The sequence below is a fragment of the Besnoitia besnoiti genome, chromosome III (genome assembly GCF_002563875.1).
Source record: "Besnoitia besnoiti strain Bb-Ger1 chromosome III, whole genome shotgun sequence".
NCBI classification, from domain to species: domain Eukaryota; phylum Apicomplexa; class Conoidasida; order Eucoccidiorida; family Sarcocystidae; genus Besnoitia; species Besnoitia besnoiti.
Window position 1 is genome coordinate 3,703,517 of NC_042358.1, and position 26,182 is coordinate 3,729,698.

Sequence of the window (26,182 nt, forward strand, 5' to 3'; positions counted from 1 at the left end):
AAACCTGTCATGCAGCAGGGGAGCCTCAAGATGCTCGGCCGAACGTCCCAGACCGCCGGCTGCATCTCTCCGCCCCCTCTTTCTTGGAGGGCAGAGTGTTCCTGCGTGTCTAGGAAGCAACGCAGGCAGCGTGGACTCGTTGGTCGCTCAGGATCGCCAAGCGCCCGCCCTTCAAACGCCCAGTGCACGGGGCTTCAGGTTGAGCGTCGCTGTGGTACCCTTCCGTCCAGTCCTTTGAGTTTCAGCCCCCTGCGACCATACTCCCCCCAGAACCCAAAGACTATGATTTCTCGGAAGGTGCAGGAGAAGCCAAGCATGAGGTTGAACTGTGGGGGGCGGCGCGTGGCCCCATGGAGAGTAGAAAGAAACGTGAGCGTCATCGACGGTCCTTGAGATGCAAACGGAGCGTCCGCAGCTGGTAAGACACGGCGGCAAGGCGCGCCTCGTTCCGCAGTCGGCGAAAGTAGACCTCGCAGTGCCACGCGTTCAAGCAGGCCGCCGCACACAGCTTGCTTCCTGGCAAACAGACCGAACAGAATCACACGAGAACCAGGCGTTCGCACTCAAAAACGGCGGGAAGGAGAGGCGCAGCGTCCCATCGGGGCCCAGTGGAGGTGCGCATGCCTGCCGTCACTGAGCTACGGGGCACCGTGAAGCGCCCCAGCTGGGGGTCCTGCCGCTTGCACTACATATCGTTCCTAAGTCATCCTTGCCTGCACATGCTTCGCAGAGGTCTTCGATTTCCTTCAGGCCTCGCTCCGCCTCCCTCAGCTCCAGATGGGCCTCGACCAGAAGCCGCTCAGCGTCCCGGCTGCAGTCTGCACACACCGGTGGAGGCTGCCACTCGCGCGGTGACGGGGCTTCAAATAAGGGGCGGAACACGGACCCAGAAGCCAACAAAGGCCCTGAGGCAGATGACACGTCAATCACGACCTTCCCGTCGTCTTGTCTGTCTTCATCCTCATCGCTCGAGAAGCCGCTGCATTCAAATATTTTGAAAAGCCTCGCGCGCACCATGTCCTCTTCTTCAAACGCAATTGGGCTGTTGTGACGCCGTCTCCAGCTGTCTCTGTCTCCCGGCCGACCCGCATCGCGTCCCGCCACGGTCTCTCGCCCTCTCTGCAGGAGCTCCCCGGTGCTGCCCGGGCGGAGGAGGGGGCACTTGGCCTCACAAAACACGCATGACGAAGCTGCAAAGAAGTGGTGAAGGCGCACGCCGCTTCCCGCCCCGGGCTTGTCGGCTTTCAGCGCCCGCAGGAGCTTCTGCTGGCGCTGAGCCGCCGAGGCGCCGCGCGCCGCGGCGGGGGGCCTCTGAAGGGCCAAGGTCGTTCGGTCAGTAGGCGGCCCGTGCCGGCCCAGCACCCGATGCGTGACGGGGTTCGAGAGTCTCCCTGGAACTGCGCCTGTTCCCAGCTTCAGCATCGCCTGCCCAAGCGGCTTCACGGTCTGCGGACCGGGCTGCATTTGCCGGCGAATCCGCGTCGCGCGGCTCGTCTGGGGCTTCGGCATGGTGTCAAACCACTGACGAAGGTCGACAGCTGTGGCGCCGGCGAGAAGGCTGAAGAGGCGATCGAGTGCAGGGATGACCTGCCGCACGATGTAGTACTTTGCGTACACCGGAAGAAGGAGAGGCGCCGGGCCTTCTACCGGCACTTGCGCGAGACAGGGACCCGGGGCGTCGAGGTCCGGCGCCTGCGGCGGGGGGGCAGACGACGGCGAGGCCCGAGCGAACAACGCCACCATGGAGCTCATGTCAGCCCGCGGCCCCCCGAACGGCGCAGCCTGCCCCGGAGCTGCAGGCGACGCTTGCCGCTGTCTGTACCACCACGGAGGAAGCACCACGTCTTCACTTTTGGCTGCGCCGAGGCCAGGGACATTCCCCCAGCGTCGAAACCAGCCGAGCGAAGCGGCCGGTTGCCACGCCTCCGTGCCGTCGCCCTCGGCCGCCCGGGCTTCGGGGTCGCCAGCCCCGCTCTCGGGGCGCTGCAGAGGCATCGGCCGCAGCATGAGTTGAGGTGCGCCGTAGAGGAACAGGCGGACAAGGTTGTCGGGCCTTCCGCCGCCCTCAACTTGCTCGGGACTGACTGCGCAGTCCAGAAGCCGCAGGGCAGATTGCTTGCCTCGTAAAAACGCTTCCCCGCCGCCCAGACCCAGGTCGGCGTACACAAACGCCACGCGTTCGCCGTGAGACGGGCCCGCCTGCAGCCTGGGCCCATCGCCGGAGGCCCTGGAGCCGGAGCCGGCATCCTCGCCAGCAGCGGACGCACCGGCCCGATCCGCTGTCGCCCTCGCCAACGCCTGCAGACGCGCATAAGCGACCTTCGCCTGAGGCGGCAGCGAGGCGGCAGTCGAGGCTCCGAACTCCGCACGATAGGAGCCTGACACGCAATGAGGGAGAAAGTCGTCATGTGCTGGGAGATCGCGGGCTCTACCAGGCTGCCAGAGAAGCGCCGCAGACAGCCGCATGACGCACGCAGTTGACTGGAGTTGAGGTCGACCTTGCGACGGCGCGGACAGCTTTTTGTACAGAGGCCTCCGCTACTTGGAATGCAGTAAACGAGATGCAGGAGTCAGCGACGACGTTTTTGTCTGCAATGCCAGCTTTCCCCGCAGGAGAGACACACCGTCCGCAAACAGCCTGACTGCGCCGCAGTCCTCAACGTAAGACGGAGGTACAGGGTTTGAGATTTAAGGCGTGCTAAACCCGCCACCGCGGCTTTCCTCACCAAGTCTGCATTTTCTGTAGAAAATGAATTCCTTCAGAGGAACCTGGTTGGCCAAAATTTTCGTCCACTGCCTGTAGAGATGCGCCTTGACCTGCGAGATGTCGCGCGAGTCGAAAAAAATCCGCAAACTCGACTCCAGCACTGAGCTGGTGCACCCGCACTGGTCGCGGCGGATCGTCTCAATCCCCTGAGGCACATCCACTCACAGCCAAGCAAGGCGCAGGCTGCGTGGGTTCTGTGGCTGCTGCAGCAGGCCCGCGCGGTAACTTCGTCTTGCGCGTCTGCTGGACGCTTCAGCGGCCGGCGGCCCCGTACCTTGGCGTCAAACGTCGGCGGCAGATTCGGCGCGGCGTACGCGTTCCCCACGTAGCGTTTCTTCGAGACAAGACAGCACGGATAAAACACCTGCGCGCAGAGTGGAATGGAAGAGGACGCCTCAGAAATCAACGCAGTGCCGCACTCACAGCACAACCGGCAGAGGGGCGGAGAAGCAGGCGAACAGCCACGCCCAGCAGGGCCCGAGCCCAGAGGGCCTAGGAACCTTCGAGGGAAGCAGTTCGTATCATCGGTGCTGCGAAAGCCGCTGAAACGACTCAGGTCGCCCGATAGGCGCCTCATTGTTTTTGAAAGCTGAGAGGACAGTCGCTGCACGAGACTTCTGCATGCACGACTGAGTTCGGAGAGAAGAGACATTTCCGTGCCGAAGGGACGGCAAGAGACGGAAGACGAAACGCACCTTTTCGAGTTCCAGTTCAACCGGCGCAGGGTTCTGCTGGGTGACGGCGTAGGCGATTTCGCGGCCGATCTCGAAAGCCGCTTCCAGCGACTTGTTCTCGACGAGGACGAAGAGACTGTCGGTATCTCCGTACAGAACTCTGCCGCCCCATCTGCCCAAACGACGCGCAAGAACAGACACAAAAGCCCCGTCTCGACCCTCGGCTGCTGCTATACAGGCCCGGTGCCGCCAAGGGATGACTTCTCAAGCGCGGCGGCTGCGGCTGAAGCCTGCTTAGGCAGTGAATGTCCCAAAACCTGGACGCTAAACTTCTTCGCATGCCTGCACAGCTTCCCGCACCGCAGATGAAGGCAACTCCCCGAATACGCAACTCCACGTGCGCATCTGAGTCGAACTGGGAGCGCGCGTCGGCCTGGCGGGCAGGTGATGCCTACCGCGAATCGACGCAGGCAAAGGGACTCCAAGACTGTCGCTCGCGACTTCTGAGCTGGGCTGAGCGAGAGTCCCAAGCCTCGGCGCACTACCTGGGAGTCCTGTGAACAAGCTCAATCGCCCGCATGAGCGTCGTCCTCGCTGTCTGCACAATCGCATCCGCGATGTCCGCGCACGGCATATGTCCGGAGAAGCTCGCGGCAGTATAGCTGCGAAAAGAAGCAGAAAAGGCAGACGGCACAACGTGGAGCCGCGCAGAACACATCTTCCTTCCCGCCGTCCTCGCGTCTGCCCCCGGCAGCCGGCCCGCTGGCCAGTCTGCCAGACGCGAGACTCCCGTTGGAGGCTGCCTTGACCTCGCGAGGGTGAAGAAGCGATTCGCCGCTTCATCCCCGCTCCACGCGCAGGGGTGCCTATCGAGTGGTGCCGCCGCGCCTCACAGATATCCGCTCGGAAAGGCCCTCCCGTGCAGGAGCTGCGAACAGGGCCAGAGGTGTGTCTCTGCCAGAGCGTGGAAAAGCCCGTGCCCGTGGGTGGGGAGAGACGAAAAGAGAAGACAAGGCTTCGAAGCGCTTGCCATTATGCGGGCGAAAAAGGACTTCCTTCGAGTACGCGGAGCCGCTCCGTACCCGTAGGTGACGTTGGCGATCATCTTGAGGCCGTATTGTCGGTAGTTCAGCAGCCGCAGCAGGCCGTCGTCGACCTTCCCTGCGGATACGAAAGTGAAATCACTCTGCTGCTGAATTTGTCATTTGCGAGAACAGAGCTTGTGGAAGGAACTACGAGGCACCGTGGCGGCTCCGGCGGATGGGCAAGCTGCCCGACACAGAGACCGAGTCCCGCCAAGAAATACGCTGACCCCTTCAGGGTTTAGCGTCTACGGTGTAGAGCAGCAGCACGGGAAGAATGTTTGTCCGATGTTCTGAGACTGAACCCAGACAGCCCAAGTGCTCGGACGGCGTCACCGTTTATCTATGATGATAATGTTCGGTATCTTCCAAAGATGTGCTGACGTGGCAAAGTTCCATCTATGCTCTGGGCGCGGACTCTCGTTAGCGTTAAGAGTGCCGAACTTCGCATCCAGCCGCCCACCCTACAACTCCGTCTGACCAAAGTCCGGCCCCAAGCAAACTGCCCAGAAGAGGAAGGTTTCCGCTTTGCTGAGTCCGCAGCTTTACGGGAAGAATGCTTGTTAAGGCGCCGCCGCTGCCGCTGAGAGCCTGACGCGTTGAGCCCTCTCACACTTTCCCACGCGCGGCTCGGCGGCTCCACTGAAGCGCCTGAAACTCCACAGTACCTTTGTAGACCTTGATAGCTTTTTGAATCATGATTCGGGTTTGAAGAATGTCGGTAAGGACCTGCGGAAAGATGCCCTTCCTCACGCGCCGCGAGACAAACATGCCCCCGCTCGGCAAGAGATGCACTCCAGCTTTCTCCGCGTCCCACGCTTGGCTTCTGCAGAAGATGTTCGAGGCTTGGCTTTTCCTGCTGCCGCCGCATCCTTCAGGCTTCGCCACTTCCCCCCCTTCGCGCTGCGAGTCAAAGAGCGCCCGCGGGTCGACGCCGAACTCCCGTGCCCAGGCGCTGTAGTACGCCTCAGAGACCTGCTGAAAAAGACTGGGAGGCGTACAGACGTTCAACACGCCCAGTCGCTTCACCGGCTGCGCCGTCGGGTCGACCTGAACAGCACGACAGACAGTGAAGCGCAACACCACGCTGAAAAGAAAAGACAATAAAGCCCTGAAAGTCTCACGCTCTTGTAAGGCTTTCGAAATGCGCACCCACGTGACTTCACCTTTCCGCAATTCCTAGTAGCAACGCGTTTTCAATCTCAAAGAGCCACGGCGCTTTCGGCCCACTCACTTCGACAGATCCGAGAGCAGTGGAGTAGCAGATGTTGTTGGCGATGATGATCGAGGGGTACAGAGAGCGAAAGTCGAGTACCAACACAGGACTCCAGTAGAACCCGCTCTTCGGCTCCAGGACCAGCGGAATGCAGAGATTCGCTGGCTGCTCTGTGACCTGTGCGCCGAGGAAGCAAGTGGAAGACATCACCTCCCACTGGCTCTCAGAAGAAAGTCGCCACAACAAATCTCACGCGAGTCCTAGGCGGCTGGTGCTGCCAAGCGCAAGTCCCAGTCAGCCCAAGACCATGACAGAAGCAGGCACCAAACACCCTCGCTGGGGTCTGCGGCTGCGGCCATCACCGTTCCCACTACTTAACAACTGCAACTTCGTAGCCACAAAACCCCAGACGTACACATGGGCGCCCCTCTCGCTCTGCATATGTGTGTGCATGCGATTGCCGATGCAGTTGTGGCTCCTTAGCAACTACTCTACGCGACAACACGCAGCCCTCCATGTTGCCGGTATATACACAGATCCGAGCCATATCCCCGCCCCTCACCTCCGCCCCCCACCCCCCCCCTCCCCGGCTTCCCTGGAAGTCCTACCTGCGTCTGGGAAGGCGAGACGAAGAGGTAGTCGAGGCGCTTGGTGGCCTGGAGAACGACGCTCTCCACTTTGAACTGACTGCCTCGCGTCAGTGCGCTGAAGAAATCGCAGCCGTAAAGCCGAGCAAGCTCCGACGTCCGCGGAATCAATTCCGTGCTGTCTAACAGCGCGAGCGTCATACGAGCCCTGCAGAGGTCAAGACACCAGAAGCCGTGTGACCTTCATAGTGTAACGGTACGTTGGACCGGACGTGAGATAGATTACTATACCTCTGATGACTGTATACTAGCGGTTGAATCCAGCCCGAGAAGCGTCCTCTACGGTTCAGGACGACTGGAAGATTCAGGCGACCGGAGCGTGCCTCGACACGCACGTGGAGACATGCAAGAGCGCACTGCCACGTTTTGGAACGGCGATTCAGAAAATGAGGAGTGGACGCAGAGAGCAGTCTCTCACCCTTACCTGCCCAGGAAATATTTGAGAACCGCGCCCATGGTCGAGATCGCCCACAAAGCTTCCCGGTCTCTCTCTTGCTGTTTCGCGTCAGCGAGGCTTCCCGCGGGCCTGCCAATCGAGCTCTCGACTTCAAGGAAGAGCCGCTGCATGACGGCGGCTTCTTCGGCTTCATCCGCCACGCCGTCGCGGCCCTCTTCAGGCGGCTGTGACTCGCCCTCGCCTTCCTCGGGCGCCTCGCCGTCGCTGCGGCGGCCGCTTGTGCCTCCCTGTTCACGGGGAGCGCTGGAGGCCGTCTCGCAGCCCCCTGCCCTGTCAACCTCTTGCCGCGTCTTCGCCGCGTCCCTGGCGGGCCTTGCGCGTTTCCTCTCTCGAAAACTCCTGACGGCGTGCTGCCATGCCCGCCAAGCTGTCAGGAGGTCGACTTCGTCGCGGCGCTCCGCGCGCCTCAGAACACTTTGGCCCTGCTTCCAGAGATTCGCCAGGACCGCCGGCGGGACGCTCGCGAACGTGACCCCGAGGACTTCGCGGGTTACGCCCTCCAGCGAGGACTGCTGCAGCTTCACTTCGCGCTGAAGCAGCCTCCAGCACTCGAGCAGAAGGCGCCCCGAGAGCGTGCCGCCCTCGAAGAGGACCTGCGTCACGCCGCGCCCGCCGCGCCCCGACGAGGACCCATCCGCCTGCACGGGGCTGGGGCCTCCGGGATGCCCCCCGGCGGGGTACGGAGCCCCCCGGGCTCGCACCGCCGCCGTGCCGCTCGGCGCGGCCGCCGACGAGGACGTGCCGGAGGCGGGAGAGGCGGACGCAGTGGAGGCTGCGCCCAGGTAGGACTGGAGAGATGACAGCAGGACCGAGTCCGTTCTGAAGCAAGGCAAATAAACAGAGTGTCACAACGGTAGGATGATAAATATGCTCGAAAAAGCCACGAAGAGACTCGAGGTCACAGAAGCGCCGTCCCCCTCAAGGACAAGCTTCACACACGCCGGCCTCAGCCCTGCGTTCGCCTACCAAAAAGGACGCACAGAGGAGTTCTCACTGCAATGAAATGCTATGTGCCCGCCCCGCTCCCTCTTCTACTTCGTCCCTCTACTGCTGCTTTGGTGCCGAAGGAGACAACTCTGTTTGGGGTTGAGTGGTGCCCTCCTCTCTCTCGGAGTGCCCGTGTGATCTTACCGCCTGCCTAGACCTCTCGCCACGTCGGCGCCGCAGCCGAGGACGTGCGCCCTGCGAAGAAGAAAGCGCAGGCCAGTATTGCCGCTGTCCCACTGCATGATCAAGGCAGGGTCCGCGACAGTGCAGAGGAGACACAGTTGACGAAGGAGCGCGACCTCGCTCTCCGCCGCGACCAGCTCGGTCTCAGGAGACAGGAAGGCGCCGAGCTGCTGCGAGGCAGGCTTCAAGAAGGGGTGGCGAGCCTGCCACAGAGCCGCAAATCCGGCAAAGCCGTCGGGTGCGCTGAACAAAGGGGACTCGACCAGAGGACCCGTAGACGCAGAGCGACCCGGCGGAAACGCAGGAGTCACAGGGGACGGCGACGGGGACGCCAGAGGCAGGCGCGGTTTGTAAGGCTTATCGACAAAAATGATGATAGCGGCATCGAAGTAGGCTAAGGCATCCTGTCCCGGAGTCTGGTGGCCTTCGCCCTTCTCTGCACGCGAGCCAGCCGCCAGATAAAGCTTCCTTTTGCAACTCCTCTTGTCCTCATCGGCGTCTGAGGCGGCGTTGGCGACTGTATCCACACTCGCGCCTTCATCCCCGCTGCTGTTTAGGCCCTCTTCACTTTCTTTGGCCTGCGTGACGTGCTGTGGCGGTTGAGCTTCGCCGGCACCTTTCCAGTCTCCCGCCGTCTCGCCCTTTTCGGCGGATTCAGTCCAGCCTGTCGCCCGTGCCGCACGTTCTTCGCGCCGCCGCGCATCCTCACGTTGCGCCCGGCGGCACGCGAGCGACAGCCGCTCATCTCGCAGCAGAAGAGCCACAGCGAGGATCGCGTCCTGCTGGGGATCTGGGGAGCCTGCGTCGACTACCTCGGGGCTGCATTCGCTGCGCTCAGCCAAGACTTCGAGGACTGCCAGCGCGCCGTAACTTGCGAGTCTCTGCTCGCCGCGGATCACCGAATCCTCGTCGACGGCGCGATCCCCCCCCGGTTTGGAGGCAGCCTGGAAGGGCCGCGCGTGCTTCATCGCCTCCTTCACCTCGCCGGCGACGCTCAGCTGCGACCGGCTCCCCTCGGCCGCCCCACACGCCCTGCCCGCCCCGCCCGCGGTGCTTGGGGACTCGTGGCTGCTCGCGCAGACCCCAGACGAAAAGGAGTGACTCGTCGGGACGCTCTCTGCAGACAGACAGCTCGAGAGCCAGGCCAGGGACTGCGAGGATGATGCAGACTGTCCATCAAGCCGCGGTCGCGCGTCACCATCTTCATAAAGCATTCTGCGCCGCTCCTGACCGCAGCGGTCTCCCCCCTCGCCTGGACAAGACGCCGAGGCCTCTCGAAAGTCACCCGCACGCCTGCCCTGCACTGCTGGTCCCGCGAGAGCCAGCGCTGCCTCCCAAGCGACCGCCGCGGCGTCTGGCGTAGCAAGAGGCGACCTGTGGGAAGGAAAGACACTCCCCGCCGAGACGAGGCTGCCCGCAGCTGGCGAGAGGCTTGGGTGGAGCGGTGCGCAGGGACTGAGCAGCACAGCGGAGCTTCCTGAGACAGACGCCTCTCGACCGGAATCTTTACAAGGTTCCTGGCGACCGGCACTCCCAGAGGCCCCAGCCAGGCGCGACAGATTCTGCGGCCCTACAGGAGCGGACTGCGGCGTGCTGGACTCCTGGACGCCTGGCGGCCCGCCTGGTCTATCCGAGTTCCCGCGGACCGGCGTCCTACTTTGGCTGTGGTCCTTTCGCCCACCGCGTCGCCGCCCCCTCACAGACTCGCCTTCGCCGCTCTCGGCAGGCTGTGTCTCTGGCACAAGCATCTGAACAATGCGGCCGACATTATCCATTCGCGTCGCCCATTTGAACGCAGGTCTGCGGCTCTGGCTGCAAGCGGCCCGCTCTCTGCTCGCCCCCCCTCTCGCCCCGCGGCGCCCATGGTTCCTCGAGCCGTCTGACCGGCGTTCCGCCCGCTCCTTCCTCCTCTGGTTTTCGCAGGCCTCCCTTCTGCGACGCCGCGCCTCACGACGCGCGGTTCTTTCGACCAGCCGCCGATGCCGATCCTGAGCGTGAGGCGCGCTACTTGCGAGCGCCTCCTCCAGCGCGGGCGGGGCCCTGTGGAAGCCCAACAACCGGTCTATCGGCGGCAGCGCGAGCCCTTCTGAGGGCGACAGTTCCCCGCAAAAGCCGGGGTCTCTCCCTGCGTCCCTGACGCCCCTGACGTCGGGCCAAACGGCTTCGTTTGTCTCCCCTGCCGCCTCGACGGGGCTCCAAGAAGCCCGAGGCGCATTTAAGAGACGGCCGCGAGCGCTGTCCTCGTCCCCTTCAGAGGCGGAGGACACAATCTCCATGACAGACGTCTCGTGTTCCCCGGCTCCGCCCAGCGAGGACTGAGAGACCCTAGCACCGCTCGCCCCGCTCATCTCGCCCTCAGCCTCAACTCGCCAGCCTACGCGGTGCGATGACCCGCTGTCGTTTCTCGGATCTGCGCGGTGACTTCTCGGCACCTCGAGTCCGCCTTCTCCTGATAGCAGAGGGCGGCGGTCGGATGCCTGCGAAGAAGTCAGCTGGGACGCCTCGCGGCTCGTGCACTGAGACGCCTGCGAAGACGTTTGCTGCGACGAGAGTGTGATGGCCTGAGACTGGCGAACCCTTTTTTTCCCCCGTCGTCTCCTCGTCTTCAACCCCAGGGCTGTGCGTCTCTCCGCCAGCAGGCGTGCCTCCTGGGCTGCTGCGGCGACGCTGCTGGCGCGCTGAGCCCCAGTGGCTGCCCCGTCGCGCGGGCGGAACTGCCGGATGTCCCCTGGCGCGTGCGGTGCGCGCAAGAAGGCGGCGGGCGCGTCGTGCGGATCTCCAAAGAACGGCTGCTTCGCCGGCGTGTCTGGCCATCCCGCCACCCAGGACTGCGAGACAGAACGGTGTTGACTCGAGACAGAGTCGTGCACCGAAGGCGCCAAAGAAAGCTGCGACGGATGCGAAGGCCTTTTCGCAGAGCCAGCGGTGGCCTGCGACTCACGACGGCGCGGAGAGAGCTCCTCCCGGAAGCTGTGTTTCGCGCCGTCGATGGTCTCAGGTGGAGCCTTCGACCTGCCCAGCCCGCCTGGGGTCTGTTTCGGTCCCTCGCCCTGCGAGGGCCCTCTTCCTCCCGGCGAAACTGTCTCACTCCGGGCTCCTTTCTCGGCCGCGGGGTCGTACCGCTCTGGTCGCCCTTCGTCTTCAGGATCCGGTCGCTCATCGCCGCGGCAAGCGTCCTCGGAGGCACTCGTCAGTACAACTGTGGCGGCGTAGGAGGACGACGAGCTGCCTTCCTCTCCCCGTCCCTGCTCCGCCAAGCCGGCCCCCGAGAGCAACGGAGTCTCGCTGCGAGGTTTCGCCCCGCCGCAACTCGCATTTCGTGACTCCACGAGACCCTCGGTGAGCGGCTGCGGTTCTGAGGCGTCGTCGCGGTTGCCCGCCGAGGCTCGTACGCCGGCCATGTTCGCGCGGCTCGGCCTAGAGAGTCTCCGAAAGGACGGGGCCGTGACCCGCTCAGCATAGGGGCTATGGCTCTCGACAGGGTGCAGGGACGCGAAACGAAGACGCCCGTCGAGGCCACGATCAGGTCGCCGAGGATCTCCATCGTCTCCATTGCTCAAAGCCTCGCGAGAACCCGCTAAAGGAACTCCCTTTGAGCCCTCGGCGCGCGAGCCCGACGACGCCTCTGTACCCGCGCCACGCTCCTCCACCGTGGGACGCGGCGGCGGAAAGATGGGCTGTTGCCGCCTGTCTTCCCGCCTCTCTTTACACGCTCGCGTCTGCGCAAGTTCGCGCCCAGCTTCCGAGACCTCCCCAGGCTCGCTGGGCGGGCTCGCCTCGTCGCTGCTGCCCGCGCTGGCGTCGTAGCCTGCCGTGGGCGAGCAGCTACTCGACGCGCCGCTGTCGACGCCAGCCGTCTCTTCTCTCCTCCCGAATCGTTTTCTCTGCCTTTGGCTTCGTCGCGCACGCCGCGCCTCCTCTTCTGCGCTGCTCACGTCCGAGACGCTGGACTGAGAGCGGCTCGAACTGCCCCCGGCAAACAGCTCGCTTCCCTCGCCGCGCCCTCCTCGTCGCAGGCCCCTGCTTCCCTCCTCAGCCTCGTTCGAGGAGAGAACGGCGTCGTACGCGCTGTCGCTGAAGGCACCTGCATCTAGCGCCTCTTCGCGCGACGCCGAGGACACGCCGAGGCCCTCTGCCTCTTGCCCCCGCTTTCGGGCATCCGATCGCGCGTCCTCCACACGCGCCTCGCTCCACCGAGTTGTCTCTCCCCGCCTAGAGTCGCCTTCGGTGTGGGCTGAGTCCCCCCCTTTCAGGACGTCTTCTGGACGTCTGGCGTCAGTCTCGGTGTCCCTGATTCGAGCGGACACCGGTTTCCTTGTCGCCGCTGTGTGGGCATGCTGCGCTGACGAGGGCTCGACCGGGCGCGCACGTCGCCGGAGGCACGCGCCAGCAGTAGCGTCCTCTGTCTCTCGCATGTCTGCATCGCCGGCGGACACGCGCGCTGGGAGGCCACGGGGAAGCGTCCGCCCTTCCCCGCAGCCACTCCTACAGGCCCTCACGGCTCGGGGCGCTTCGGCACTCGACCGACGCGGGGGGGCTGCGCAGGTCAGTGGAAGCGCCCGTGAGTCCTCGCCCCCGGAGAGCGAGGCCCTGTCTTCACGCGACTGCACATGCGATGGAGAGGCTGTCTCACGCGAATCAGACGGACGTACCCCGCACGACTCAGGCCCACGAGCCTCTCCTGGGCAAACAGGAGGCCAGACCCGCCGATCCGCGCCGGCCTCGAAGGACTCCAGCGTCCCCTCCGCCGCGACCGCAGCCGTCGTCGGCTCCATTTCTACAGGCGTCTCTGCCGCGGCGCCGAGGGAAGGCGAAAGGGGCCTCCAGCGGGCGCTCGCTTCAGATACCCCGCCAAAGTCTGCAGGCGCGTTTGCGGAGGAGATCGAACGGAAGGCATCCAAGGCAGCAGCGGCAGAGACGCCCTGGCTGCCGCTCAGAGAAAAGTGTTGAGACCCCGCGGGCGAGGCGAACGCGTCAAAGGGCAACTCTGACTCGTCAGTTGAGGAAGGCGCAAAAGGCGAAGTCGCAGAAGACTGAGACAGTCGGCGGTGCCTCGCCGCTTGCATGCCCTCGTGAAGAGAAAGGCGCAACGATGAAGACGGAGAGGGTACCTCCAGAGCGTACCGGGCGTCGGCCGTCGAGGCTGCAGTGCCCGCGGCGTTCGCGCCTCCAGCCTCACCCTGAGGCTGACTAGAAGTGACGCACAGCCGCTTCGTGGAGTGCTTCTCACAAGTCTCATGTAGGCGATCTCGCAACCGAGATGGCGACGCTCCATCGCCCGTGGCTTCGTCCTGTCGCCCACCCGAGTCCTCGCAGAACGTGGTAGAAACCTGCTGCGCTCGCGCCACATCTTCCGCGGCATGCGGAACGGCAGGGCCCCTAGTTGCACCATCTGCGCTGCGGGTCCTCCGCTCACTCTCGTCCTGCGTTTCCCCTCGAAATCGTGCGTGTGAGGGGCTTTGACTGTCTTCGCCTTCGCAGTGTGGGCTCCCTGAAAGGCTCTGCGAACGCGCCGGCCGTCCAGGCACCTCCAGCCGGGAAGATGCCGCAGCTTCGCGGCCGCTTACCGCTTCCTCATGCTCCCCTGGCTTTGCAGCGCTCTCCGCGTCGGGGTCGGTTTTGCCTCGCAGCTGTGCCTCCAGAAGGGCAACATCCCGGAGGGCTCCAGTCCTTACGAGGAGCTGCGCAAGTCTTCGCTTGAAGATTTCAGGTACGGCCTCGCGCGCGGGGGTCTCGTCTCTTTGGGCGAGGGCCGCGGCGGCAGCTGGTGGAAGGGTGCTGGGAGAGGGCAGGCCGGCGTGGGGGTCGTGGAAGGGGAACGGGATGCCCAGCCGCGCGCAGCGTCTCGCCTCTTCCGACCAGAAATCCAACACGGAGGGCAGCAGCACTCCCGCGGCGAATTCTGCGGTCAGCTGGCGGCCAGCAGGCTCTGCAGATTCGCTTTTCGGTGCTGGCGGAGGCGCGCAGGAGGCCGCCGACGGCGCCAAGGATGGCGCATCGCCCAGGTCGAGCTCCGAGACGAAGAACGGATTCAGAATATCTCGCGACGACACATGGCATTCCAGCTCGCACTTTGTACGACGCAGGATGCGCGCATGCAACAAGTGGAAGCCGGGCGAGTCTCGAGAGAGAAGGGTATCTGGCGGGTCGGCCGCCGGCGACGGCGCCGCGGTGGGCTGCGCAGAACCCGAAGATAGAGGTGCCGCTGGGGACGCCGAATGAGAGGCTGCGGAAACGCGCATCGGCGACGCACGCAGGAGAGAGGCCTTTGCGGCCGAGCGTGAAAGCAGATCTGCTTCCTCTGTTCGGGGGGCATCTTCCACGGCCTTCAGCACCGCCGAGTCCCTCACGCGAGACCAAAGCCGCGCCCAAGCGGAGTTAAGGAACACCGACCCTGGCACCGCTTCTGAGAAGCGATGCAGGGTTAGGTCGCTGCACGCCGTCGAACAGACCCTAGGCCCCCAAGGAGAGGTTGTCACACGCAGCCTGCCGGCAGCGCTTGTCCCTCCTTCCGACTTCGCCGCGTTGCCTGTGTCTTCGTGCCCGCCGCACGCTTCGCCTGGGCCGCTATCCACCGGCTCGTGGGCCCGCTGTCCCCTCGCCCCAGTCCCCTGAGTCCCGTCGCGAGGGTCCGCGCCGCCGCCAGGGCAGGCGTCTTTCCCACGCTGCAGGGCGCCCGCCAGCTGGTCGGGCCGCGCCGGCACCACAGTCATTGAAGCCGCCGGCCGCAGAGTGTCGCCCGTGGGATCGGTGACGCTCAGGGACTCTGTCTGGCGCACCCTCGCGAACGCCGCGCAGTTTGGGACGGCGCCCAGCCCCGGCGCGGGCCGCACATGCCGCGGCAAGAGGAGTGCGGGGGAGAGTAGGAGCGGCCTGACGAACCTGGGCGCGGCGACCGTGAGGCGGTCCATGCCGCGGAGGCAATGGTCGGCGAGGAAGTGGCTCACGAAAGGAATGTGGATTTCGAACGGCTGGAGCGGGCGCCCGGTGACGCGGCCGTGCAGCAGCAAGGCGGCGAGCTGCACAGACTTGGGGCCCGGCTGCAGGGTGAAGATCTGGACGAAAAACCGCGGCGCAGGGTCGTATCCGTAGAAGGCGCGCTTCCGAACGAGCCTCAGGGAAAAGACCAACGGAGCCCCCGGGGAAGCCGCCGCGGAGGGCGACGCGGCCGTCGGCACTGGGCGCGGGGGTGGTCCCCCGCCCCACCGCCGCGCCGTCTCGTGCCTGGATGACGCAGCGTCGTCGCGGCCTCTGCGCGCGGTCAGCTTCTCCTCGCAATCGCGGAGTTTGGCGCCAAACCACTGCAGCCACGCCTCAGGTCGGTCCTGGGCGTCGCGGGGGACAGGCACGAAGAAATACGGAAACACGTTGTGCACAGCGACGCAGCACATGCGCCCCAGCAGGCGCTTGTCGCCTGCGGGACAGGCGCCTGACGCGGCTTGCACAGCCGCTCCGGCCGGTGAGATGCCCACATGAGCCGACGGAGTAGACGCCAGGCGCTCGGAAGCTGGAGGGAAAAGCCGCGCCGCAGCTGCGCGAGAGAGCGACACGCCCGGGTTTTCATTGACGACCCCGTAGATCCGGACGACAGGAATGCGCCAGAGACGACGCCCCGAAAAGGGCGCGGTCACGGGGTCGAGACCGGGAAGCGGGGCCTCTATGCAGGGCTCGATAACCGTGATTGAGACAGACAAAACGAGGGGCGCGGCCGGCTGCCCTCCGCCACGAGCCGCAGAGTCGACGGCGGCAGGCGGTGGCGCCAGCGCCGCCTGCGGAAGTGTATGGTGAAGCGGCAAAGGGGGGGCATCCAGAGGTGCGGTGGGAGGCATAGGAGACTGGTACGCGGGGCGAGAGGCCTCGCCTTCGCCGTGATAAGAGGAAGCCTCATAGACCGACACACGATCCGGATGCATCGTCACGCGGCGCTAAAGCTAGACAAGGTACCGTTTGAAACGAACACGAGGTGGCGAAGCGCATGCCACACGAAGAAGGCAGAGTGACTGCGGAAGTGACACGGACAGCAGATGACAAATGAGTGCAAGGAGAGAAAGGAAGCGAGAATAAGATACCACAGGCAGCAAGAGAGCAATTGATGGCAGCGGAGGTGCGACAGAGAGAGGACCGTTTACTGAAACGTAAAGCAGGTTACGAAGAAGCGGAGGGAGAGCGAGAGCCGCAAAACTATGCGTGGAAGGCAAAGAAAACGGAGAGCTGGGAAACAATGCGCAAAAGACGAGGACGGACTAGGATACGATGTGAAGGCATGCAGAGAAGAATTACAGAAAATGAAGGAGAGACACATATTCGAGAAGGGGGGGATATTCCCCCCCTTCTCTGGTTTTCTCACTTCCCCGGCGCACACGAACGCCTAAGTGGAGTGCTAGCAATCCATCGCTGTTGCGGTGGAGCGCCGTCCCCAAAAGTCTTTCTAGTCTGTCCATGCTACCTCTCCCACCACTTCACGCAATGTTTTTTACTCAGGCATGTCCCCTCTCTGAAGGACGAGCCAGGATCAAAACGAAGATGACTTCGGCAAGCGCGCGAGGCGAGCGTCACGCTGAGAGTTCAAGGACTAGCAGAGGACAACGAGGCCGCTCAGAGGCTCTGCGGCACCGGGAAGGCGTTAAAGTCCTTAAGGCAGTGTGACGAAGAATGGAATGTGGCGGGGAAAAGCTGAGTCTGAAGCTGTTTCAGGTTCGAGAAGAGCTTAACAAATTACGAACGACAACGGGAGTGGGTCTGACGCGACAAGCTCAAGCGCGCAATGCAGGAAGGAACGTCAGCCTCCCAGAACTCTGGAGGTTCACGAACGCCGCAGGTGCATGGCGACCTGCCGGGAAAGTGACACCGATTCAAAAACAAGTCATGCTTCTTAGCGCGGAGCGGTTGTGCCGCTCTTGATTGTCAAACCGCATATAGCAAGCGCATCTGCGCATGTGCACGAGACGTGACAAGAAGAACAAACACGGAAAGACGAACGAACCGACGGCCCCGCTAAATTCTTCCGCCGACGGGAGAGATTCTGTACAACGAAGGCGCACGCAAGGGATCTGAAAACACGTAAGAGCAGAGCGGCATACGTAGTACAAGTCATGATAAAACTGCCTCTAGGTTGTCTTGCATCGACTCTCTCTCCGCGCATGCACCGTCCAGCTTTCCAGACGTGCATGTGGTCGCGGACGGCGTCCAACCAAGAACGGAAGTTCAGCCGCACCACACTATTTTCGTCTGATATGGAATCACGGCTATCGGAGACTTTCAGGGGAGAACGGCCGGCCTTTTCGTGGAGTTACGTGCAACTTCTGGTGTGGTGCCGCCCCTTCTGCTGTGCGCGCATCCTCAGAGGCTTGCCAGCAGCCGGAGGGAAACCCTGAATTTTTGAGACATTAAGGCAGAGGACTGCTAGAGAGTCAATGCCTGGCAGTTCCTGCGAATCTTTCGGCTGATCAGGCCCTGCGGACGCGATGACACCGCTTCAATGAGCCAGCTGTTGCTTACAGAGGATACCCATGGCCTTTGAAGAAAGCGGCCGCCTACTCTTCACCACACGTGCTCGGCGGCTCAAGCTGTGTGTATCTACTTGAAGAAGTGGCATTCAGGAGCAAAAATCCAGGTTATCCGCGGATGATATCCCTGTACAGGAGGAAAGCAGGGGGAAACGGCTGGATGGCTCCACGCCCTGAGCATTCGCTGTAAGTTTAGGTTAGAAAAGGGAATAAGTGGAATCATGTCCAGGAGAGCTACAAGAAGTGAAGTGCTCACATCAACCCATCTACTGCCCAGAAGTCCTCGAGAGCTCGCGGTAGATTAGTGACTGAGGCTACGCCATTTTTTTGTCAGGAATGCACCTTTCTGGCAGCGCGAGTGAAGCACACCCGGCATAGTCAGATGTATAGGAGGGGGAGAGCCGAAGTCTCATGGAGTTCCAACATAGATGGTGCGTCCCCATTCATTCTCCCGAATCCCTTATTTGGCGGGTGCGATTAATTTGGCTTCGTGGACGACACCCGGGATCAATCCAGTGCTGGGTCAACCGCACCGTCAGCGCCTAAACCGAGCGCATGACTCTCCACAAATATGGTTCTTCCTCGGCACCTTGCAAGTCTGCTACTGACACGGTTGCGCTCCGACGTCTGTTTTCCTACTGGGGTTGAGCCGCGCCTCAAGGAGGATGTCTCACACGTCTCGGGTTACTCCGAGACGTGTTGCCTTTTTTGGGCAGATTACCGCTGTGCAAACACTTGATCAACCACATACATAACTCTGGCTACCGCGGGAGTGGGAGAATTTTGCGGTTATGAAAAATATTGAAGCGAACACTGAATAGCAAGAGGACCACTGAACCCCAAACACTCAAGTAAGAAAGTCTAGTACACAAGTTCATTCCTACTGACAAAAATCAGGGAGGTCTAGTGGTGGTCTCGTCTTCTCGCAATGCGCCTCACCACCGGCAGCGGATAGGTCAATGCGCTAAGAAGAGCAGCAGGATCCCTGTTTGCGGGTACATCTTTGTGTCTGGAGGTCATACCCTCGCTGTTTTTTTATCAAAGAAGAGCTCCATGAAACGAGGACAGCGATACGAGCCATCGAAACCAACGAGCGCCCCAGTCAGACGGCATGCGAGAGATCCTGTAAATATTTTCATTGCGCTGCGCCACTCCGGGTCAAGTGTCTAGCCAAACATGCGCCCATTACTTGCACTAGTCAGACATACTCACGCGCCTGAGACGCTTGTGTGGTGTAGATATCTGAGGGGGGTGCTGGTAAAGTGCTCTTGAGAAAGGATGCATTTTCACACAGTGATGACGGCGCAAAAAATTGTCTGCCGTTGCTTAGGTCCGCAGTAGGAGCGCACAGAAGGAGGTCTTCAGAAACGCAGCGTGTTTATTGCTAGCTGTGCCCGAGCCCGTGGTTCAACGGTTTTTTCCTACCTACCTTCGTTTTATTTCCTCTCCAAAAGCCCCTAGAGCCCCTCAGCACGCGTACGAGTGACATCTGTCGTTTTCTGACCACTGAATACCTACCCCAGCATTCAAGCGGCGTGCTTTCGGAAAGGCCAGTCAACCAAAAGGTTTCATGTTCGAGACCAGCTTTCAGGACACGGGCAGTACACCGTGGCCTCCACCCCAGACACGATTACCCTCTCCTGACTGTATGCTTTTTATTGTGCCGTTCCATTTCTCTGTGGTGCCGCAGTGGTGAGAAAAACAACCTGTCATCCCGCAATGATGAGGAAAACCACCTGGTACGTCTACATACATGCGAGAGGCTCGCCCCCCCTTAGCAGTATTACACAACAGCGAAGACGGTGGAAAGTCCTGTATGCATGGGCTGATCTGCAAGAGTCGCAAACTGAATATACCAATGCTGTTTTCTGAAAGCCATACGACGACCGTGGCAGCCCAGACAAGCATGGATCACGAAAAAGTCGAGCGCATGCACAGGTCGCGTAGAATGCAAGTCATTGCAGCAGTTGCGGACATGGGGAGCAGCGCAAGTCAAACGCTGGAAAGGCTGCTGTACAAGGTTACGTCTTTCCAATACGTGCAAAACAACTTTTTCCTTTCGTTTCCTTCTCTCTTGTTATCACGGTATGCATTATTCTTCTTTTTCAAGGCGTGGGCATGCTTCCTGTGCTGCCGTCACCGTTACCGAATCCCGCCCACGAACATACACCGCGAGCGATTTTTTTGTTCTCGTCTGGGCATTTTTAACTTATTTCCTTTTCGCCTTATGCATCGATATCGTGGCACTACCTTGCATGCTTCATGATCCTTCCCGATGGAACACAATCGTAGGGCTCCAATGAAAACGGAAGGGAACATGCTGCTCTGTGAGTAGCTCAGGCCCTCTACAAGGATCCGCGGCGAAAAGCGCGGCGATGCTGTGCGGCAGTCCCCCGTTTCTTCTCTCATGTTCTGCCGTTCTCTCTCCCTCTTCCAGCGCCTGGAGCAAGTGCTTTGTTCTTCGGCGTCTGCGTTAGTTTCGTCCGACCCCTGTTTCGCCTGAGTGGCGCCACGGAGCTTTGTCACGGGAGACGGTGTTTACATGGAACCAGGCTTTCGCAGCTTTTTCCGGCTTGTCCCTTCCGCTGTGATTCGTATGCCTCACTTACGAGCCTGCTGCGGAGGTGATGAAACCCTCAAAGACCGCCTTGGCTTCTCTGACTCCTTGCCATCTGTCCGCCGTGCGTGTTCGGGCACGATGGGAAAACAGTGGGGTGAATTCTAGGCGTGGTTTTTGCCTCGATTCCTTTCTGCTAGTTTTCTTTTTGCTTCTTTGCCTGATCTGAGGCCGCCTTGTCCTCAGGGCCCGAATATCTTCCGCGTTACCACGCTTTTGCGCCCATAGAGAAACGCCAGCGGCAGGCCTGCCGATTTAAATCGGTTCCGTTCCAGGTTCCTTCTTGTTGTCTTGTTTTCCCTGTTGAGTCTCTCACCTCGTCCACTCCTGTTTGTTTCAAACGCTGTCGCTGTCTACCTTGTGGGACACCCATATCCTGCCGGATCGTTATTTTGGTACTCGTTTCTTCTAGTGTACTCTTACCAGCTCGCTTGCCTTTCGCGTAGCGTCGTTACCGTATTCAGCTCTCTTGGTCACACAACCCTCATTGTCTCGGCTTACCCATCATTGACGTCTCCTTGTCTGTCTCTCGGGTTGCCTTTATTCTTCTCTCGTCATCGTCTCTGCGCCGCCTTGCGAGCCCCCGTCGTCGTTGTCTACAGAGGGGTTGCCATTTCGGTAGTGTTTCGTCGTCTCGGCGCCGTCGTTCTTTCCTTCGTCTGAGGCCGCGCACTTCTTCTCTTTCGCTGTCGTCTCGCCTCCTTCGCGGTCTCCCGCTTCGTTCGCCGTCCTTTCCGCCCGTGTGCCATCCGCCTCATTTCGGCTTTTTCTTCGTTGGCTCGCGGCGACGCGCTCGTCTCTCGCTTGTCTCTGAAGATGGCGAACCACATCGTGCTTCCTCCTCAAAAGCTTCTGAAGTGTCCGCCGTCGGTCCGCGATGGCCTCTCGCCGGAAGTTGAGAGGGAGCAGCGCGTCTATGGCTGCCACCTCATTCAGAAGGCCGGCATCCTCCTCAAGCTCGAAGCTGTGTCCATCGCCAGCGCGCAAACGATTCTGCATCGCTTCTTCTTCCGCCGCTCACTGAAGCAGTTCGACGTCAGGGTACGTATCCCCTGAAGTTCAGACTGCTCGTGCGCGCGTTTCCTCTCTTGTTTCACCTATGACAGACGTCCCTATCTTCTATGCAGTCCTCATCCATCGCCTCAGGGGTTTGGGATAATATACATACCGAGAGAGATACATATGCATATGAATATATATATATACATATATGTCTATACAGAGAGAGTCGCGTTAGATCAAGGTCTTTGTTTTCCGGATTCAAGTTTTCTTGTGCTTTCCATGACGATCATGTTCAGTGCATCAAGTATAGTGGTATCCAGCGTAGATTTGAAAAATAAGGTATACGCTGGTATTTTGTTCGTTATATGCCTGTATATTTGTCGGAGCCGATCAATTAGTGTTTAACCGGCGGTGTATGCAGGTTGCACATCGTAGGCTTTATGAGCTTGCTGTAGCACTTCCTCTGCACGCGTGCACATACGTATAGATACTGAGCAGGTGTATAGGGCGCTGTGACCCCGTTCACGGTCGGTATTGTGTGGGACGCTTCAGCTGGTTTGTCTAAGCACGCGAAGCTTGTTCTCTGCACGTGTCTTGTGTTGTCTTCTGTCGTCTGTGTATTACAGCGCGTCGCGACAGCCGCTTTGCTACTCGCGTGCAAGTTGGAAGAAGATCCGCATCGCGTTTTGCATCTTGTTGGAGTGATCCATCTCCTCTCTCAACTCGAGGATAACCCCGAGAAGGCTCTTTCCGAAGATAATCTCGATGAGTTCCTCGTTGCGTCGGACTCTCAGGTTCGTGGTACACTTCGGCGCGCAATATCATATATATATTATGGCTCGTTTCTTTCAACTGCATGCAGTCGCCGAAGCCGCTGCGTCGTCTCCTCGCTCCTCGAGGCCATGGGTCGCTGCCATTTGGTCTCTGTTCGAAGTTTCATCTCTGCTTACAGTGTCATCTCTGCTCACTGGTTTGTCTCTGCTCACTGCTTGTCTTTACAGCCCCTTGCCTCGTAGTGGTAGCGGCGTTTCCTTTGTAAGTGTGCGCGGCGGGTGGTTCCAGCGCCCAGTTTTACTCGTTTCCGGCCCGTGTGCACGGGGTCCTCTCATTCTCTGTGTTTTTTTCAGGAATACGAACTCTTCCGGATGGACGTTTTTCGGTGCGAGCGGTACATTCTGAGAGAGCTCGGCTTCATGGTTTCCCAGACGCTCGTGCACCCGCACCGTTACATTTTGCAGTATATCCACGCCCTTTTCAAAGGCAACTTCGTCCCCACCAGCCAGCTGTCGCAGCGCGCCTGGGGTTACCTCAACGACAGGTAGGAGCACGAGACGTAGACGGCAAGGCGCGAGGGAGAAAGACAGCAGTGGGGAATCCTACACGCGAGCCGGAGGCCAGGGCGGAGAAGCAAACGACTCTCGCCTCGTTGCTTTATGATCCTGTGTCAATGTGTGCTGTGTATTTGCCTCGCGCTTGCAGCATGCGCACGACGCTCTGCTGCGAAGTCCAGCCGGCGGTGATTGCCGTCGGAAGCATCTTCCTGGCCGCGTGCGACCTGGGCATTCCGCTGCCGCAAGAGACAGGTTGGCACGATCTCTTTGACGTCTCCTGGGAGGACGTGACCAAAGTCTGCGACGCGATTCTCTCGCTGTATACGCGCCCGCTGCCCTCCTACGTGAAGCTCGCCGAGGAGCCGCTGAAGCCCTCCAAGCCAAGCCCCGTGGCGCACGCGCGGCCGTCTGCAAAACAAACTGCAGACGCGTCCGCCGCGAGTGCGGGTGCTCCGGCCGGTAGCACTGAGAAGGCCCTCGAGGGAGGCGAGCCCGCCCACGCTGACGGAGAGCTGAAAAACCACGGAGAAGGCCACGTGAAAAGTGAAGACGGCGGCCCAGCCGGGGGGACAGCTGAGGAGCGAGTGGCAAAGCCCAAGCAGAGTCAAGGTACTGTGGGGAGAGCTGGTCTCGCTCTTGAAAAGAGAATATTGTATCCTAACGGCGAGGAGGTACTCGCCGTTACGATACACCCTTCTGGGTGGTGGGGTGTGCATACACATGCACCAGATTTTTCCCTGGCTTGCTAAGTGTGGCTGCGTTCGCTATTGCCAGGTGGAGTTTAGGGTCAAAGCGCTGTGGTTTTTGATTCTGCGGCTCCTTGCGCGTTGCGTTACAGGGCGTGTGGGGCGGCGACTTTCTCCAGAGGGGCTCGAGTGGTATTAATCGCGCTCGTTCTGTTTTCGCGTTTGTGTCACATCCGCGCGGCTGTGCGAAAGCACAGTACGCTGCCTATCGGCGGCGAACCTTGCGTTGCCTCACCTGAATGTCGCGCTTGATGTTTCTTTCCGCGTTTCTCAGCAGATGTAACGGACAAGTCGGAGCGCCATGAGCACGCGAGCGACCGCGAGCCAGAGGCAAAGGGCCGAGATCCCGCGGAGGGTAGCCATGGCAACAGCGAGGAGCGCTCGGCGTCAGGAGCTTCAGGGTCGCAGGGCACTTCTGGGTTCTTCGCTGCCGTCTCGCGAGGCCCAGCTGCCTCTTCGGCTGACCGCTACCTGTTCTTCGGAAGCCTGGGCAACAACAATGACGACAGCACCACGAGAGCGAAAGGCGGCAGCCGGGACGAGGACGCAGCGTCCTCCAAGAAATCCGATAGGAAAGATCACGGTGAGGACATTCTCCAGGGGGGTTGGATGAGAGGCGCGTCCGAAAAGGAAGGAAACGTGCGCGCACACGTCGCCGCGGTTTGTGCGTACGCAGGGGGTGTGGGGGGCAAGCGGGGGGAGGAGGAGGGGAGGGGGAGGGGTGATACATGTGGATGGTTAATCGTTGCACAAGCATACACGGTATGGACGCTCAGTGGAGATACCACATCTAATATGCGTGCGTGGCAGACCTCTAGAGACACAAGGCTAGTTGTGGCCGCCGCTACCGGCTTTGTGTTCACATGTCGCTTCGTCGTGTTCATCGCAGGGTGACTGACAGGATTTCAGGTGTCTTCCGTTGTGCAGCAGCCCATTTTGTCACGAGGTGTCTTGCGATCTCAACTCTGTCTTTGGCGGTGTCGTGTGGCTGGATTGCAGAGTCGTCGCAATCGAGCGCTCACCGGTCGTCGCCAGAGCGAGGCTCCTCGGGGCGCGGCGAAGGAAGCTCACGGCATCGCGAGCGGCCCCACAGCAGACGCGAAGACAGCAACGGGCGAGACCGATGGGGGGAGCGAGAACGTGGAGGCGGGCGCGAGAATGGCAGTCGCCGTGGACATGGGTCGGCGGACGGGCCTTCAGGGTTTTCGCATGCGGCGGCGCGGGATTCAGACCATCGTGGTCACTCCTCGTCGTCGCGTCGCAGAGACGGCGGGTCGAGCCACGCTGGAGGAGACGCCTCTTCGCACTCAAGCAGCCAAAAAAGACGCCGATCGCACTCGCAGTCTAGGGAGAGGACGCCGCGGCAGTTCAACCGGCCGAACCCTCCAGCTCCACACGGGCTGTCGTCTGGCGGAGGCTTCAGCCGAAGCGGGCCGCACCGATCCGACAGAGAGGACGGAAGGGGCAGCCACCACCGCGATCGGGAAGGCGGTAGATGCCCAGGGAGTCGATTTTAAAAACGGCTCAGTCTGTGACAACGCGCCTCTCTGCGTCCATTTCTTTGCGTTTGGCGTCTCCTCCGGCAGGCGGCCGTCCACCTAGCCAAAGGCGCAGCGGCAGGGAGCAGTCGCACTGACACAGTCGTATCGGGACCGCGAGGCAACTCGGTGTGTGTACAAACGATGAAGAAAGGAGTTGAAACAATGTCGGGGGAGAGCGTAAATCTCGCGTGTCAAGGATCGGACGGTTACAGGTGCTACAGGTGAAGAGATGGTAGTCTTGTCATGAGAACTCGCGATAGCATGCCTGCATGGGCTGTTGTTGTAATCGGTATACAGAGACGCTGTTGCGGCCATGCTCAGCCAATCGAGAAATCACACTGCGGGGTTCAACTGCCGCTGCACTCAGACCATTGCCTCTCCTTCGGTGTGAGAATAGAATATGCTCTTAGAGAGAAGTATCAGCAGAGATGCGGTGCATGACGCGGAGTTCCTGCCTGCATCGCAGTCAGCTCGAGCGGCACCTCAGAGAGGCAGCGTGACCTGCGGGTATTTGAGTTCTCGTGCCCTTTCCTCTTTCTGTTAGGCTGCAAAACGTCTTGTCGTAAAACGCTAGGCTGATGGCGCTGGCCCTCGGAGAGAGAGCAACGGTACTGGAAAGCACGGCAGCCATTCGGCGTCTCCGCCCGACAAACCGTTTCTTGAAAGTTGGCTTCTACACAGTCGTTCGTCGCGTAGCACAGGCAGCGCTAGCTTCGTTGAGATCGTACAGTATGTCATATCTTAGCGGTTTTGTATATCCTTACTAAACGTAGCAAGCACTGTATTTTTACGACGTAGAATTACCAAGCCAGGTCCAATGGCACAGATATGTGTTAGCGCGTGCCCGGTTTCTTCACCGTACGACTGTCGGCAACCGCAGCGCGATTTGAACGACCCTCGATTTTCAGCGTACACATGAAAGCAGATGTGGCTAATGTAGTTGAAAAGGTGACAGTTTCTATTTTCCTCCGACTCAGCGGCGTGTCGACCGTTGCGGCGGACAGGCTTCGGGCACCGGGTTCCGCGGTCTGGCAAGTTGGGGAGTGCTCAGGCTAGAGTAATTTTTTCGTCTATATCTTGCACATGTTCACGCTATTCTCATTTGGAAGTCTTTGCACATCGTCATACGCGCCGCGTAAAGCAGCTGTTGGCGTCGTCAGACTTGTTGTCCATGTGATATCTCAACACAGTCGGTGGTGCGGACACCGCGTTACCTCCCTGATTATGCATGCCAAAACACGCGGGAAGAGGTGATCCAGCGGGCGGTTTCCCTCAGGTTTCACTTTATCGTTGGATATAGCACGTGAGCAAATCATGAGGCACCAATGCCGGACCGCATCTCCTGAATTCCAGGGGCGCTGGAGGCTTGTGAACTCCTCGGATCTTCGACTGGTGAATCCCACTACTTGGTGCTGCAATGCCGGGG

General features: G+C 60.8%; 2 protein-coding genes across 2 annotated transcripts; one reads left to right on the forward strand and one right to left on the reverse strand.

Annotated features, from left to right (window-relative positions):
- Window positions 1-630: 630 nt before the first annotated feature.
- On the reverse strand, window positions 631-15,926 carry BESB_048020 (uncharacterized protein; the record flags this gene model as incomplete). The annotated part of the gene is made up of 11 exons (XM_029363253.1): window positions 631-2,378; window positions 2,727-2,817; window positions 3,042-3,131; window positions 3,463-3,613; window positions 3,987-4,103; window positions 4,524-4,602; window positions 5,192-5,573; window positions 5,758-5,916; window positions 6,348-6,534; window positions 6,811-7,662; window positions 7,975-15,926. The coding sequence occupies 11 exons, from the start codon at window positions 15,924-15,926 to the stop codon at window positions 631-633; spliced, it is 11,808 nt and encodes a 3,935-aa protein (XP_029220619.1).
- A 5,026-nt stretch (window positions 15,927-20,952) lies between these two features.
- BESB_048030 (putative cyclin 4) lies at window positions 20,953-24,817 on the forward strand (the record flags this gene model as incomplete). Its single annotated transcript, XM_029363254.1, has 6 exons — window positions 20,953-21,177; window positions 21,765-21,932; window positions 22,266-22,456; window positions 22,618-23,078; window positions 23,490-23,896; window positions 24,215-24,817. The coding sequence occupies 6 exons, from the start codon at window positions 20,953-20,955 to the stop codon at window positions 24,815-24,817; spliced, it is 2,055 nt and encodes a 684-aa protein (XP_029220620.1).
- Between the last annotated feature and the right edge of the window lie 1,365 nt (window positions 24,818-26,182).